Source organism: Pristiophorus japonicus, chromosome 3 (assembly GCF_044704955.1).
Source record: "Pristiophorus japonicus isolate sPriJap1 chromosome 3, sPriJap1.hap1, whole genome shotgun sequence".
Taxonomy (NCBI): Eukaryota; Metazoa; Chordata; class Chondrichthyes; family Pristiophoridae; genus Pristiophorus; species Pristiophorus japonicus.
Genome location: NC_091979.1, coordinates 96,683,626 through 96,700,526, shown reverse-complemented (window position 1 = coordinate 96,700,526; position 16,901 = coordinate 96,683,626). Strand labels below are relative to the sequence as shown.

General features: G+C 42.5%; 1 protein-coding gene across 6 annotated transcripts in view; it reads left to right on the top strand.

Moving 5' to 3' along the window:
* Positions 1 to 16,901, top strand: part of LOC139259808 (uncharacterized protein C7orf57 homolog) — a 157,596-nt gene that overhangs the window by 62,102 nt on the left and 78,593 nt on the right. For 4 of the 6 annotated variants that reach the window (XM_070875612.1, XM_070875608.1, XM_070875607.1 and 1 more), the window contains 3 exons: positions 7,452 to 7,517; positions 10,315 to 10,339; positions 12,690 to 12,872. In XM_070875612.1, the coding sequence (XP_070731713.1) occupies positions 7,491 to 7,517; positions 10,315 to 10,339; positions 12,690 to 12,872 (235 nt within the window). In that variant the 5' untranslated portion in view covers positions 7,452 to 7,490. The remainder of the gene's footprint in view (positions 1 to 7,451; positions 7,518 to 10,314; positions 10,340 to 12,689; positions 12,873 to 16,901) is intronic. The other 2 variants (XM_070875610.1, XM_070875609.1) reach the window with 1 other exon arrangement.

The following is a 16,901-nucleotide window of genomic DNA, read 5'->3' as shown; positions in this document are numbered from 1 at the left end:
AATCATCTACTATTTCTAGGGCCACTTCCATAAGTACTCTGCGATGCAGACTATCAGACCCTGGGGATTTATCGGCCTTCAATCCCATCAATTTCCCTAACACAATTTCCTGATTAATAAGGATTTCCTTCAGTCCCTCCTTCACACTAGACCCTCAGTCCCCTAGTATTTCCGAAAAGTTATTTGTGTCTTCCTTCGTGAAGACAGAACCAAAGTATTTGTTCAATTGGTCTGCCATTTCTTTGTTCCCAATTATCAATTCACCTGATTCTGACTGCAAGGGACCTACGTTTATCTTCACTAATCTTTTTCTCTTCACATATTCTATAGAAGCTTTTGCAGTCAGTTTTTATGTTCCCAGCAAGCTTCCTCTCATACTCTATTTTCCCTCTCCTAACTAACCCCTTTGTCTTCCTCTGCTGATTTCTAAATTTCTCCCAGTCCTCAGGTTTACTGCTTTTTCTGGCCAATTTTCTGCCTCTTCCTTGGATTGAGCACCATTCTTAATTTCCCTTGTTAGCCACAGTTGAGCCACCTTCCCCGTTTTATTTTTACTCCAGACAGGGATGTACAATTGTTGAAGTTCATCCATGTGATCTTTAAATGTTTGCCATTGCCTATCCACCGTCAACCCTTTAAGTATCATTTGCCAGTCTATTCTAGCCAATTCACATCTCATACCATCGAAGTTACCTTTCCTTAAGTTCAGGACCATAGTCTCTGAATTAACTGTGTCACTCTCCATCTTAATAAAGAATTCTACCATATTATGGTCACTCTTCCCCAAGGGACCTCACACAACAAGATTGCTAATTAGTCCCTTCTCATTACACATCACCCAGTCTAGGATGGCCAGCCCTCTAGTTGGTTCCTCGACATATTGGTCTAGAAAACCATCCCTAATACACTCCAGGAAATCCTCCTCCACTGTATTGCTACCAGTTTGGTTAGCCCAATCTATATGTAGATTAAAGTTGCCCATGATAACTGCTGTACCTTTATTGCACGCATCCCTAATTTCTTGTTTGATACTATCCCCAACTTCACTACTGCTGTTTGGTGGTCTGTACACAACTCCCACTAGCGTTTTCTGCCCTTTGGTATTCCGCAGCTCTACCCATACAGATTCCACATCATCCAAGCTAATGTTCTTCCTTACTATTGCATTAATTTCCTCCTTAACCAGCAACGTTGCCCCACTTCCTTTTCCTTTCTGTCTATCCTTCCTGAATGTTGAATACCCCTGGATGTTGAGTTCCCAGTCTTGGTGGGGATTTGATGGTGGTAATGCCGTTGAATGTCAAGGGGAGGTGGTTGGACTCTCTTTTGTTGGAGATGGTTATTTCCTGACACTTGTGTAGCACGAATGTAACTTACCACATCAGCCCAAGTCAAGTCAGTAAAGTTCATGTATGCATGATTGCTTAATATCCTGACACTACATTCCTGCATGAATTATTTTAACATAGTTATTATCTCATTTATTTTAAATGGGTTGAAGTCTTTGTAAAAATAGCACTCACAGGAATGTAGTATGAGCGCATTAGGAGAACTTCACCACTTGGAATTTCTATATTCTAAAGCTGTAGCGGGCAAACTACGGGCTGTATCCAGCTTGCTAATGGATTCTGTCCGACCCGCCAAGGCCTGGCTTCGAGGCTGAGCATCGACCACACCTGACTCATCGCCTGACCCCACCCATGTAATATCAGGAGAGGGTGTCGTTGTCTCCGAGGCAGCAGGGCAGTCTATCAATGGGCCTTTGAGACGGGAAGTGAAAATACGAAGACCAGTGGCTGAGGTGGACAGAAGGCAGCCGAGAGTCGCAGGTTGGGCTGCGGCTCCCCCAGGTGAGGGCCTTTTACCAACGACAGTGTGGCCCAAAACTGGTGGAGAATGGTGATTGCAGCAGCAGGCCCAACCCCCAGTGGTGGGGAGACTGATGGATGATGCCTGTTATCCAGTTCTTAACTGCCACCTAACTAATTAATGCAAAACTGATTTGTGTTTACTAATTAGCATTTCAATAATCTCATATTTATTTATTTAACACTGATTATATATACTAACTGATCATCAGTAAATTAGTTAACAGCTTTATTCACAACCTTAATACCCTCTGCTCATCAGACAATTGGTGAGTAATTTAATTGTGCTCATTACTGTACTAATTACATAGCTATTAATTTAAAAGCTTTTGAATGGCCTGCACGTGACCTCCAAACCGCTGCGCAATGACATGGCTATGCAGCTTAACGGGAACATTGGTGTGCATCCTTAAACAGCTCACCAAAACTTGTTAATTGCCCCTTCAGCCCAAATAATTGCCCACCCCTGCTCTAAAGTCTTATTTGTGCAAGAAGCAAAGAATAAAAATGATGAGTAGTCCATATTGCAACTAGTGCAGCTTTGGATTTCTAGCTCTTTGAAAAGCTTTGCTAGTGAACTCCAACAGTAAAACACGTTTTGTGTTGAGAATGCTGTATCTTTGGCTTCCATGAAGAATTGTGATATCACGGCAATGCTATGATGGTGGAAGAACCTCACCTCTCAGGAAATTTGATTTCACATATACAATTTCCCCATTGTTATCATGTCTTTGCAGTCTATCCCACTGTTTTAGTCTTCCCGTGAGATTCAGTATTGCCCAATAAAGGGGAAATCTACTCCCAGATGTAAAACAACAACCTGGGTAACTGGCCTGACTATTTGGTACCTAATGATTAAGGCAGTCATGACAAATGTAAGTCCAATGCGATTGTTGTCTGGTCCAAATTTTGCACTTTATTTTCTCATTCTCCTCCGCCCCCCTGCCACCGCCCCCACCCATCCACTTCTCTGGTTGCTCCCTTCATTTATCTTCATGGTCTTTCTTTCCTGTCACTCCATTTTTATTCTAGGAGCATGGAAATTATAAGAATGAGGTCACCCCAATATGCTGAACAGGAAACAGCTTGCTTTCAGTTGGGCTGAGAATGATCAGAAAGTCCCAGCATCATAATATTCTCTGTTTCATGAGAGAATGTGGCAGTGATAGTAGAGGAAATGGTAGGGTAGCCTTGGAGCAGGCTGCAGGAAAGGGTTTGAAGATATTATCTGTTAAGTATGGAAGAACTCCACGACTGAGTACTGTGAGCTAAAACTGATGTGACCTTAGTCTCTTTAATACAATTCCAGCGTGCCTAAGCAGCATGGCAGACAACCTTTTATACTCCCTTGCACAAGATGTGCAGGTTACCCTTGAGCCTCCAACAGTTGCACCCTCTGGTGGCAAGTCTTACACAGTTACAATGTTTACATACATAACATCACTTCCCCCCCCCCCCCACCCCCCCCAAGTCTTTGATACAAATTATTTACAAGTTGAGATGATCCGGGGCCCTATGCTCCCTGGTTGATTGTCTGAGTTCAAACTCTGGCATGCGTGAGTTGGTCGGACCATTGCTGCACTGCGGCGCCGCTGGTCTGACAGGATTGTTGGGAATGGTGGGGTCATCCTCTTGATTGACAGCGAGGTCGATTGCTGGTTGGGTGTGTGTTGGTGGATCGATGATGGTGATGTCCTCTTCAGGTTGTTCCTGGTTGTCGGTGAACCGCAGTTTGGTCTGATCCAAATGCTTTCTGCACGTTTGTCCATTCAATAGTTTCACTATAAACACTCTATTCCCCTCCTTGGCCAAGACAGTGCCAGCAACCCATTTAGGACTATGACCGTAATTAAGGACAAACACAGGGTCGTTAACATCCGTGCGATCGTGGTACATGTTTTGCTGGTGAAGCCGGGTTTTCCACATGATCATTTAGATCCGGGTGGACTAGGGAGAGCCTGGTTTTGAGTGCTCTCTTCATTAACAATTCTGCAGGGGGAACCCCAGTGAGCGAGTGGGGTTGCGTCCGGTAGCTGAGCAGAACGCGAGGTAAGCAGGTCTGCAAGGAGCTTTCCGTCACGCATTTCAAGCTCTGGCTCATAATTGACTGACTCGCCCCCGTGTCCAACTCCATTGATACCGGAATACCATTCAATTTGACTTTCAGCCTGATAGGAGGGCTCTTGGTGGTGAAGGAGTGTAGCCCATACACTTCTTCCTCGGGTTGAGTTGCCTCTCTTGTTTGTTCTGCATGATCCGCGCCGGATCGATCATCCTCTGCCTACTCTGCCACGTGGTGAGTCGTAGCACTCTTGCACATTCGTTGGAGGTGCCCCATTGTTTCGCAGCCTTTGCACACGTAGTGCTTGAATCAATATTGATGGGCTCGATGATTACCCCCGCAGCACCAACATGGTGCTAATGGATTTGCATTCACGCTCGATGGCGGACTCTGAGTCATCCTAGGTCTTGCAGCTGTAGACGTATAGGCCCAGCCATATGCAGTTCTGCCTGCGAGCGACGTTATTTTATGCACAGTACTTGCCAGTGAGCTTCGATGCTGGGAAGATATCTGTCTGGTATTATCACTCATGGATATGAATGCCTGGGCTATCGTGATGGTCTTGCTCAGGTCTAGGGATTTGGCGGACAGCAGCTTGCGAAGAATGACCTCGTGGCCGATGCCAAGCACAAAAAAGTCCCGCAGCATTTCCCCCAAAAATCCAGCAAATTCGCAAGTTCCCGCAAGGCGTCTCAGGTCGGCGACATCACTCGCTACATCCTGGACCTCGGAGCGGTGGCGTGTATAGAAGCGATACCTGGCGATTAAGATGCTCTCCTTCGGCTTGAGGTGGTTCCGAACCAGTGTCCACAACTCTGTATATATCTTCTCCGCTGGTTTCTCCGGTGCTAGCAGATTCTTGATGAGGCCGTATATTGTGGACCCACACACGGTAAGGAGAATTGTACTGCGCTTGATCGCTTTATCTTCCCCATCCAGCTCATTGGCTACGAAGTACTGGTCGAGACACTCAACGAAGGCTTTCCAATCATCACCCTCTACAAATCTCTCTAAAATACCTGTGGCAGCCATGACTGCATGAAAGTTCGTAATCTGCTACTCGTCTCCAATTGTTAAGTATGGAAGAATTCCACAAGACTGAGTACTGTGAGCTAAAACTGTGACCTTAGTCTCTTTAATACAACTCCAGAGTGCCTAAGCAGCATGGCAGACAACCTTTTATACTTCTTTGCACAAGGTGTGCAGGTGACCTTTGGGCCTCCAACAGTTGCACCCTCTGGTGGCAAGTCTTATACAGTTACAATGTTTACATACATAACATTATCAAATGATAGAGGGTTTGAGAGATGAGATGGCAGGGAGACTATCAAAAATAGAGAGGGTGGAGACACAGAGATGTCATGAGAAGTTTAGTGACATGGATCTGACACAGGAAGTTGCCTCTCAAGAGACATAGAACATTCGGATGAAGGCATTGTCTTGGCATGGACTGGCTAGAGAAGAATGGGCTCTCCATGAAGTGCACTTCTGCAAAATATATATTTTTAAATCAATTAGGTAACTTTTAGGTTTATTGACCAACACAATCAAATATTTTTATAAGCTTTGCTTTCCAAAGTATCTTAACCATCTTGACCATGCCACTGTTAACATTGTTTTCTAGTAATCCCATTTGCCAATAATAATAATTACATAATTGTGTGTCAAAAAATGAATTCTATCTGGTTTCTCTTGTTTTTACTTAATTTTAAAAATACCAGTTTTAAAAAACCATGGTCAAAATGGAGATCACACCATAGATGATATTTTTGGGTTACTAGCACAGGATCCCTTTGAAGTAACTTAACATGTTATATATTGATTAGAATGTGCTGCAGGAAGAATGCTGTATACTTTTGATCTGAAATAAATCAATTGAAATAAATAAAAAGGCTTTAAACCAGGCATGAATATAACATGTCAAATGTCTATTATGTTTTGAAACTGTCACAATTATCAATGTATATTTAGGTCCATCAGATGCCACATATGGTAATGAACATGCCTTTGTATTTATAGCTTGCAAATCTTGTGGTATTGTTCTGCTGACTGTCAACACCAATGCCCATTCTTCAAACAGATTAAGAGTATAAAAAGCCAGCACATTCCATGTGCCAGCAGCTTGTTTTAATTTGTTCTTTTGTCGGAGTGAAATCTGTAATTTTACTCTTTCAGATTTTGTAAAAGGACTGTATTTCTGTTTGTTCAGGAATAAGATTGTTTTCTTCCTGAGAAGTACATCCTCTCAAATTATGGAAGAAGAATTCTAAATGACTTATTTGTTGATTAGATCCTTGAAAACTATTTCCAGACTCTGGTTCCATATCTTGTATATCCTGCTTGCTTCTGTAAATAACTCTGTGAACTAATCTATTCACTAGATTTGTTATGGAAATTGTCTTAAGTAATGTGATTCATACTAGAATCCTCAGTACTATGCAGAGCAAGTTTACAATAAATGCAAAGATTGTTTGCCCAGTGGCATGCTGTATCCCAGAAATGAAACTTTTAAGTTTAACTTTCTGATTATGGGAATAGCAAGCCTGCCTATCAAAGCTATCTTTTGTGGTGAGAACGAGAAAAAGTATTGCGAGTAAGTCCAAATTAATACAGGCTGTTTTAAGAGTGTCACTTTCTAGAAATGATGTAATAATCTTATTGTTTAGTGTTTGACAAGGGTCATGACAAATGCTAGGAAAGGCAAGCCTAAGAAGATCTTGAGCACGGTCCAAAAGCAGATGCAAGTTACTCCAGCTCCCTTTACCAAACAGCCACATTATTTCCCATTGTCACCACAAACCACAGTGCCTCTCCCAGCCCGGCCACCAATGCTGCTGTTGATTCTAGTTCCACTGAAAGCTCTGAATGAAGATACTCCAGGATCCCAGATTCTAGCTGCGTGACCTTTGTCAGACCCCAGTCTAAAGCTTCAGCTCCTGTTGCTGTTCCTGTGACATCAGACCACACTCCAGACTTAGGCCAACAGCTCACTATCTGTATGGACCAAATACTAATTTAATTTAAAATGAAATAATGACCAATTAAAAAAAACAAGTGAGAAAAGGAGAAATTAAATTTAAGTATCAAAAATGAGACTTAAGAAAAGTTGAATAAAACCATGGAAACATAAAACAGAAAGTCAAAAATCTCAGGGGAAGAAAGGAAAGAAAATGGTAAAATAAAGGATACAGAAGGTAACAAAACAAATTGCGAAGATAAACCCATCTTTGTGAGGAGTAAATGAGTGTGTGTGTGTGTGTGTGTGTATATATGAGAGAGAAAAACAAGAAAACAGAAAGGGATATAAATGCAGAGGATAATAATGTAGTCTTAAGTGAGTGGTCTGATCTCTGGTTCCAACTGCTATCAGAATACTGAATGCAATTCTTTGAATAAACAGGCCACCTGCAACCTGAACTGATATTTTAATGTAACATATAACCTGTGCAAGGATTAAGAGTTAAAATGTTAGCAAACTATAGTTATTGTGTAAATATTAAAACAAGATTTATTTTCTGTAGTTCCAGGGTAACCTTTCGTTAACTGAAGGAGAATAATGAATGACAGTAAAATCCTTGACCAATCTGGTAGGTAGTTTTGCAGTTCATTAGATCATGTATCTATTTCAATGTCATAAACAGTTTGTAGTGAAATAAATTTACTGCTGGAACAAGTAAATCTATAATATATCATAACATATGATCAAAAATACAATATCTCACTCACTTTGTCACTCTCTCTATATTTTTATATGCCATCGTTAATAAAGTATGCTCTAATTATCATATTTTACTCATTAGGCTTCATTTATATATTCATTACATGATAATGGATTAATACTAGCAGAGGGAATTCAATAATATGCAAACCTCCAGTGGTGTTGAGGAAATGCCATTGTGCTTTCAATACGAATGACTGTTCCAGGAAAGAAATTCTGTGTATAATCTTTCAACCCCAGAGTATTTCTGCAACATTGCAGCTGGATGGAGGTTATACATTTAAGCTTCTTTTTTCATTCAGAAAACTATCCATAAAATATGTTTCCTTTGTTTAATGTCTTAAATACATTGATGCAACTACTTTAGTTATATTATTTACCATTGCTTCCTATTTTGACAGTTTTAAGCTTTTTGGCATCCAATCTGTCTACTATCATGCGGGTGAGAGGGGACACAATTTGGGGCACAACTTGGATCTGCTAGATTGCCACCCTGTGAATGTTGTGGCCCAAATTCTGCCCAACCTCCTTTAGTACGCTGACAAATTTGAGGGTGTATCTGGGTGATCCTTGGCTACCCTGGGAATTCTGCTTATTATGTTCTCCCTGGGCCCAGGAGGACCAACACCAGATGAGAACTGGCATAGATGCAGTACTGAGCCTTCCAAAAGTGCCAAAAGGTTTACCAGCATATATAATCAATCCTAGAATAGATCAATTAACTTAAACTGACTTCAAATACCCTTCAGGAAAATATTTTAAAAAACAATTTTCCTCACGTTAGTTCGGATGGCTCGGAGCCTCTGTTGAACCCTTGCAGGTGTGGACCTCCCCTCCCCCGACTAGTTCAATGACCGTATCCCCATGGTTTGGTCATAAGTGGCTCAGAGGCCCACTCTGGCACACATCCGATGGTAAAGCAGGAACCCTGGAATTTATGGGCAAGTGTTTTAAAGAGAAATAGTTTAGAATTTTCCACCAATTGTCAGTTCTTGGAAAACGTCAAATATTTTAGAGATTTCCTCTATTTTGCCACTGGCAGCAAATTGTAAACATGTTTATTAGGATTTTGTATGCGATTCTGCTACAACCAGTGGTCAGAGGAATCGATTCCCCTTTGTCAGAAAACATCCATATTCTATGAGCTCTGAATCTGAACTGACCCAAATTGATGTGCCCTTTTAAAAAAAGAAATGGAGTTTCTGTAATGGTAAAGACTTAGGGGCTGAAATGACTTGCCCGGTCTGGCAAACTGCCACAGTAATTTTGTTGTAAGTCCACAGGAACGTCTGCAATCTCCATTGGGTTTAGTGCTGGAGGGTATCAGGGTACGTGACCCTGATGTAAGGGATGGAATTGTGGCCCATTGAAATTCAGGGCCATCGCCTCATGTGGAACTGAGCCATACAAACCAAGAAGGTTACAGGTTTGATTCCTAATCGGTGCTAACATAGCTGATATCAGCGGGGGTGATCGTGGGGAATCACATTTGGCATCAGGGAGGGGAAACATTTGTTCATGGTAATTATCCTTTGAATTCTACTAGAATGTGTGGGATAAAAACAGAACATTCTGGAAATCTCAGCAGGTCAGGCAGCACCTGTGGAGGGAAACAGAGTTAACGTTTCAGGTCTGTGACCCTTCGTCAGAACAGACCCTTCATCTGATGAAGGATCACAGACCCTTCTGTTTTTATTTCAGATTCTAGCATCCACAGTATTTTGCTTTTGTAATAGAATGTGTGGGAGTTGGATTAGGATAAGATCATGTCCACTCCATAATTAAATAAGCATCATCACAATGATATTGTTAAATATGTCAGTGCCTTTAAAAAAGGAGAAAACAGAGGATTTTTAAAAACTGAGGGGTCAAAATTGTTTTTTTAATACCAGCCGTTGCCGCTGGAGAGGGGTGGTTAAGTCCTTACCGTCGGCGGCGACCGGTTTCCTGGGCTGACTGGAAATTTAGTTGGGCGGTGGGGGCAGCGGCAAGACGTAGCACTGCGTGCTTGGCACCCATCCACATGGTGACGTCATCGAGCGTACTACACCCCCTTGCTGCCGTGGCTCTGAAATTAGGTGAATATGGTGTCGTTACCGGCAGGCATCCGTACAGCCTGGGAAAAGTGGTGGGACATCGAGGATCCCGGGGCGGTAGGGTCCAAGGATCAAGGTAAGTGTTTATATTTACTTTTTTTTTGCATTTAGGTATTAATGGGATCAATGGGGAAATGTGGGTGTGTGTGAGGGAAAGTGTCGTAAACTTTTTTTTTCATTTTTTTTACCTCGCATGCCGGCAGCCTATCGTCGGGAAATTCGGTAGGCCTCCTGAGATGCTGCTCCGTTGCGCCCGAGAATGAGTGTGCAATGCCACTTTTAGCGATAAAGTCAGCCGGTGACACCGCTTCTAAAGCAGCGGGACCGAATTTCGACCCCTGAGTGTGCAAGAGCAAGTTATAAAATATTAATTTATGCAGTTGTACTTGTTCATTTTCTGGGTTTTTAGTGGCTTTTTAGACACTGAGGAAATCAAGCGACATAGGGATAGGGCGGGAAAGTGAATTTGAGGTCGAAGATCAGCTATTGATTGGCGGAGCAGGCTCAAAGGGCCTTGTGATCTACTCCTGCTCCTATTTCTTATGGTCTTATGTTCTGATGTTATTGTAGGTTGTAGGCTGGAACCACAACAAAGGTAATTTTTAAAATGTGAAATTTTAAAGTATTTAGCAGCTTAGGAGGTATCTATGATGAATATTCTCCGGTAATATAATGGATAGTGTGTCCAATCTCTGATGATCTGCTGACAGTGTATGTATTTACTATTGTGTTACTGTCTAGATTGTTCCAGAAGGAACATTCTGTGTCCAAACCCAGACATGTAAAAATGACTGTGTGCATTTATTGTGCGCGAATGTATCATTGTTCACTGGTAGTTTGGAGAGGCTTATACATTAGTCAGTAGGATTAAGAATAGAGTGTCAGAATTGCATGAGTACTCAAATTTTCCAGTCTCTAAAACCAAACCCTCATCCCTACAAGTAGCAAATAATCCACCCATGTCCTATCAATTTAAAAGCATTGCAAATTCCGCAATAAATTCAGCAGAAAAATCTATATTTAGCAATGTTCTTTGAATAGATTGCATGCAATAAATTATGTCATCTCAGCTTTGCTGTTGTACAGTGATTATATCAACCTTGTTTATGCTGAGACCCAGTAATGTAATCTGCATGCAGCAGTTTGTGAACCAAGCAGATCTATTAACATTTTTATATCCCTCAATCTCCTTTCTTTACAAGAAGATTGAAGATATGCTGGGTTGCTCCATGAGGCCAATTCTTTTTCGCTACATATACGTGCTGCACATACCCAGTGTATGAGTGCAGCACCAAAGTTTGAGAGGGGTTTCAATGAGATTGCAGTTTATGCAGATGATTAATATAAAGACGAGGTGGTGCACAATGGGAGGAAGGGATAGATGAGGTAATAAAGGGTGGGATGAGGTCATATCTTGGTGACTTTTAAAAAAATATTGGCATGCACCCCAATCAGTACCGTCATAGAATCTACCACTGAAGTGGGTCTGGGTTAAGTCAGCAGCAGTTTAGAATAATTAACGAGACATTCTTTCCCCCTTTGCCGTTTTTCCTCATTATTATTACTATACTACAGGAAGTGAATGGTTCTGCAGTAGTTGGAAACCCTTTGGTGCTTCACCCACATGGCCATTCTAAAGGTGTAGACTTGGAACGTTGTGCTCCCCACCTCTTGTCCAGCAGAATGGGGTGGGAAATACATAGGGAGCTGCTGTATTGTCTTCCTACTTTACTCCACTATTTCTGGGATTTTCCACTGTAAGTGATCAGACATAGACATAGAATACATTTGTTCAAATATGGGCGGGCATATTCAAAGGCTTGCAAGTAACAAGAACATATTATCTTGTATCATCTATTTATGCCTTAGCAACCCTGGGCAATAGGAACTCCTATGCCCTCTGAGCATCCATTACTGTGCCACGCTGTGGGGGTCATTTAATTTTTAAAGGGCATAGAGTTACTCCCCAGCTCCACAAAATTGATATATTTTAAAAAATGTACACACATTTTCATCTGCCAGGAGGCAGCGACTCCAAAATGCAGATACCTGACACCTACTTCAATGATTTTTCTCCTTTCCCCATAATGTATTTCCGAATCTGAGGAAGGACGTTCTTGTTATTGAGGGAGTGCAGCGAAGGTTCACCAGACTGATTCCAGGGATGGCTGGACTGACATATGAGGAAAGACTGGATCAACTGGGCCTTTATACATTGGAGTTTAGAAGGATGAGAGCGGATCTCATAGAAACATACAAGATTCTGATGGGACTGGACAGGTTGGATGCGGGTAGAATGTTCCCGATGTTGGGGAAGTCCAGAACCAGGGGACACAGTCTTAGGATAAGGGGTAGGCCATTTAGGACTGAGATGAGGAGAAACTTCTTCACTCAGAGAGTTGTTAACCTGTGGAATTCCCTGACGCAGAGAGTTGTTGATGCCAGTTCATTGGATATATTCAAGAGGGAGTTAGATATGGCCCTTACGGCTAAGGGGATGAAGGGATATGGAGTGAAAGCAGGAAAGGGGTACTGAGAGAATGATCAGCCATGATCTTATTGAATGGTGGTGCAGGCTCGAAGGGCCGAATAGCCTACTCCTGCACCTATTTTCTATGTTTCTATGTTTCTATGAATGCAGCCGGTTATTTAAATGACTGTGACACTAGAAAATTGGCCACGAGCAAGGGTGGGCCATTGGGTTGGCAGACCTCTCAACTCACCAAAGTTGAACCAGGATTCCGCCAAGGCAGAAAGTCCCATCCTAAGTGTCAGAAGACAAGTTGGGGACCACAGCTATGTCTGATCTGGTATTCTGAGGATTTTAAGGTAGATTAGATTTCCATTTGCTATTATTAATCGCCAAACCTGGATACAAAATGTCCTATGGAGATGTTAATATTATTAATGCATTTTTTTTTAATACACTTTACTTTTTGTCACAGAGCAATTTAAATCTGCCTTACATATAAAAGATGAAAATTCTAACAATAAGCAACGGGAAACCTCACGGATTCCTGGTCTTGGCTACATGACAACTGGGGTGGAAAGATTTCGAGGGCGTCGTAATGCTGTTTTTGATTCTGATTCTGACTACGTGAAGTTAGCAAAGCGAGGGGGTGTGCCAGGTAAGTCTATTGTAGCTAAAAAAGACTGGTCTTGCTCAATGTTTATCCCAATGAAGCAAGGCTTGTTGCTTCCAGAAGCTGAAGGTGATGATGATGAAGAGAGGTGGATGGACCTCAATCCTCACAGCATGACAAAGGTGCACAGGACAGAAAGGATGTGAGAGGGGACAACCAGCATTACTTTATTCAGTAAATAAAGATTGACTCACCAAATAAGGTGATTTCACACTTGTCTGTTCTCCCCCACCATCACAAAGTTCCTTACTGTCAAAGATTTCTGCAAGTGACTTGATAAGACAGAAGCCTACAGTCCCCTTGTCATCATAGCAAACACCCCCATCCTGCAAAAGAGAATTAATGCACAGAAATGAAATCAGAACTCTATGTGCACAAGCCATATTTACTATACAGAAAAATATATTCTGCAAAATGTGCCAAAAATTCCAATCACCCTGTCTACAACTACTTAATACCATGTCTACCCTTTGTACCAGTTAACTGACTTGCTTTTGCTCCTAATATGCTACTCTTATGAAGTGCCTGAGTGAGCGGTTGGTGGCTGAGTTGGGCCCCCGAGAGCCTTGGAGATTTGATGTGACTCTTGTTTCAAGGAAGCAGCTGTCCCATGGGATACCAGGTTTCAGCAAAATTTTTCTTGCAGTAGCAAGGGATGCCAGGTTCATGTCTGGTGCTCCCTCATGTGTAGGCTTTGGAGAAGGCCTTAAGGCAACAGGCTCAGTGCCACTCTCTGGAGAGACAGTGACATCGGTGACCATCCCTTGCAGCCCACTGGTGTTGGGAACAGGTTCAGAGGAGCTACTGGTCTGTGACAGTATACATTGAATAGTACCAGCCAAGTCTTAGAAGCCCAGTGAAAGCATCTATGGCAGCACCATTGGCAGCTATTACAGAAGCCACCAATGTCCTTGGAAGCTGTTCCTGGCTTCTTGTTGCCACAGAAATCTCCCAGGCTGTCACAGTCTCCAGGGTATTATGCAGATTGTGGGAAGCTTCCTGCAGTGTGCTGCAGATTTGGGTAGTGGACTTCTGGGGAGGTCCCAGCAGATTGGAAAATCGCAAATGTAATGCCCTATTTAAAAAAGGAGGAAGACAAAAAGCAGGAAACTATAGACCAGTTAGCCTAACATCTGTGGTTGGGAAAATGTTGGAGTCTACTATTAAAGAAGCAGTAGTAGGACATTTGGAAAAACATAATTCAGTCAGGCAGAGTCAGCATGGATTTATGAAAGGGAAGTCATGTTTGGAAAATTTGCTGGAATTCTTTGAGGATGCAACGAACAGGGTGGATAAAGGGGAACCAGTGGATGTGGTGTATTTGGACTTCCAGAAGGCATTTGACAAGGTGCCACATAAAAGGTTACTGCACAAGATAAAAGTTCACAGAGTTGGGGGTATTATATTAGCATGGATAAAGAATTGACTAACTAACAGAAAACAGAGAGTCGGGATAAATGGTTCATTCTCGGGTTGGCAATCAGTAACTAGTGGGGTGCCGCAGGGATCAGTGCTGGGACCCCAACTATTTACAATCTATATTAATGACTTGGAAGAAGGGACCGAGTGTAACGTACCCAAGTTTTCTGACGATACAAAGATGGGAGGAAAAGCAATGTGTGAAGAGGACACAAAAAATCTGCAAAAGGACATAGACAGGCTAAGTGAGTAGGCAAAAATTTGGCAGATGGAGTATAATGTTGGAAAGTGTGAGGTTATGCACTTTGGCAGAAAAAAATAGAAGAGCAAGTTATTATTTAAATGGTAAAAAATTGCAAAATGCTACAGTACAGCAGGACCTGGGGGTACTTGTGCATGAAACACAAAAAGTTAGTATGCAGGTACAGAAAGTGATCAGGAAGGCCAATGGAATCTTGACCTTTATTGCAAAGGGGATGGAGTATAAAAGCAAGGAAGTCTTGCTACAGTTATACAGGGTATTGGTGAGGCCACGCCTGGAATTCTGTGTACAGTTTTGGTTTCCATATTTAAGAAAGGATATACTTGTTTTGGAGGCAGTTGAGAGAAGGTTCACTAGGTTGATTCCGGAGATGAGAGGATTGACTTATGAGGAAAGGTTGAGTAGGTTGGGCCTCTACTCATTGGAATTCAGAAGAATGAGAGGTGATCTTATCGAAACATATGAGATTATGAGGGGGCTTGACTAGGTGGATGCAGAGAGGATGTTTCCACTGATAGGGGAGACTAGAACTAGGGGGCATAATCTTAGAATAAGGGGCCACCCATTTAAAACTGAGATGAGGAGGAATTTCTTCTCTCAGAGGGTTGTAAATCTGTGGAATTCACTGCCTCAGAGCGCTATGGAAGCTGGGACATTGAATGGATTTAAGACAGAGATAGACAATTTCTTAACCGATAAGGGGTTATGGGGAGCGGGCAGGGAAGTGGACCTGAGTCCATGATCAGGTCAGCCATGATCGTATTAAATGGCCTACTCCTGCTCCTATTTCTTATGTTCTTATGTTCTTCTCCCATTTGCCTAACTCAACCATATGCGTGGAAACCATCTCCACTGCCTCCACCTGAGATCTATGCTCCCTGGTCATAGATCTTTTGAAAACTGGGCCCTTGACAACTGGGTCTCTAGTTGGTTGTTTCGCCACCCTCTGTGGAGGACAATGCTGTCCCTCTTTTTCCACTCAGGTCCTCATTCTCATGAGTATTCAGTGATTCACGCAATGATAGCCATTCTGACTGACTAGCTACTTCCTCTCTTGTCAGTGACTCGTTGCTGGTTCATGTGCAAGTAGAATGCCATGACACAGTCATTGAGGAAATGACAACAATTGGGGCAGTTCTGGCAACTAACTCCCTATTGAAAGTGCCTGGATGGTTATCATCATGGCCGGCGCCCCTTCCTGCAAGGTAACCCCCTGTGATGTGAAATATAGAAGAACTTGTTCAGCTGTGCACACAGTGACATTCCTCCTTGAAAAAATAGTTGTTGAGCATAAGGGCATTTGTAATATTTTGAGAAAGCTCAGAAAGCTGACAAATTATGATGGGAATTTCCCAAAGTTTTGTTGCCACCTCACCTCCAACCTCATCCTTTTCCACAGGTTCTTCTGTCTGCCTACCCATGATTTGCAACACCTCCTCTGTGCATTCAGGGTTTTCAGCATTGCTGCTCCCGGTTGTATTTCTGTGGCATTGGTTGTAGGCCAGCTTTTCCTTTTGGAGGGAGAGAAGATATTGTTAAGGGCATGTAAGTGACATGGACAATTTCACTCATTTGAGTGTATACATCCAATGTTGATGAGATGTATTGTCCCATTAAATGAAATGTCCTTGAAGAGTAGTGGCAGTAGTCCTTGTGGCAGACATTGTGAGTTGCCATGGTGATTTTGAGTACTTGGAAGGTACTTGAATGTTTGCAGAGGTTGCTCATTGCAGGTGAGTTTCCCTGATACTCAGATACTGCGAGAGAAAGAATATGATCAGTACGGATCTAAGTGAAGGCTGTATGAGTGATAGAGGACTAGTATTGGCAAGAATGCCTTGACTTACCTGAGCTCTTCTTGTGAGATCATTGAATCTCTTCCTGCACTGTGTGCAGTTCGTGGGGTGGTGCAAGTTGCATTGATTTCCTCTGCCACCTTCCAGACAGCCTGAACCTCAGTGTTATGGGACTTCCTACCTTCAGTACTCAGCAATCTGCTGCTTCTGGCCCTCAATTCGGTCAGTAACACCTCCAGAAATGTATCTGGGAATCTGGGCAACGTTGTAACCACTCTCTCACTCTCAAGGATGCTGTTGCTGTTTCAAAAATTGCTACTGTTCTTCCTGCTGCTTAGAAAGTAATAATGCCCTTTAACTGGCTATAGCCGTTTAAAGGCTGCAGCAGAACTGAATTTACCTCCCTCACAGTGTCAGTAAATCTATCATGAGCAGTATTACTAGTCTAAGCCAACCCTGCTTTGAAATGAGGGGACCAGGAGGAAATTTCAGTGAGGTAACTCCAAATTCATATTGGCAGCAGTATTCCTGCTCCAC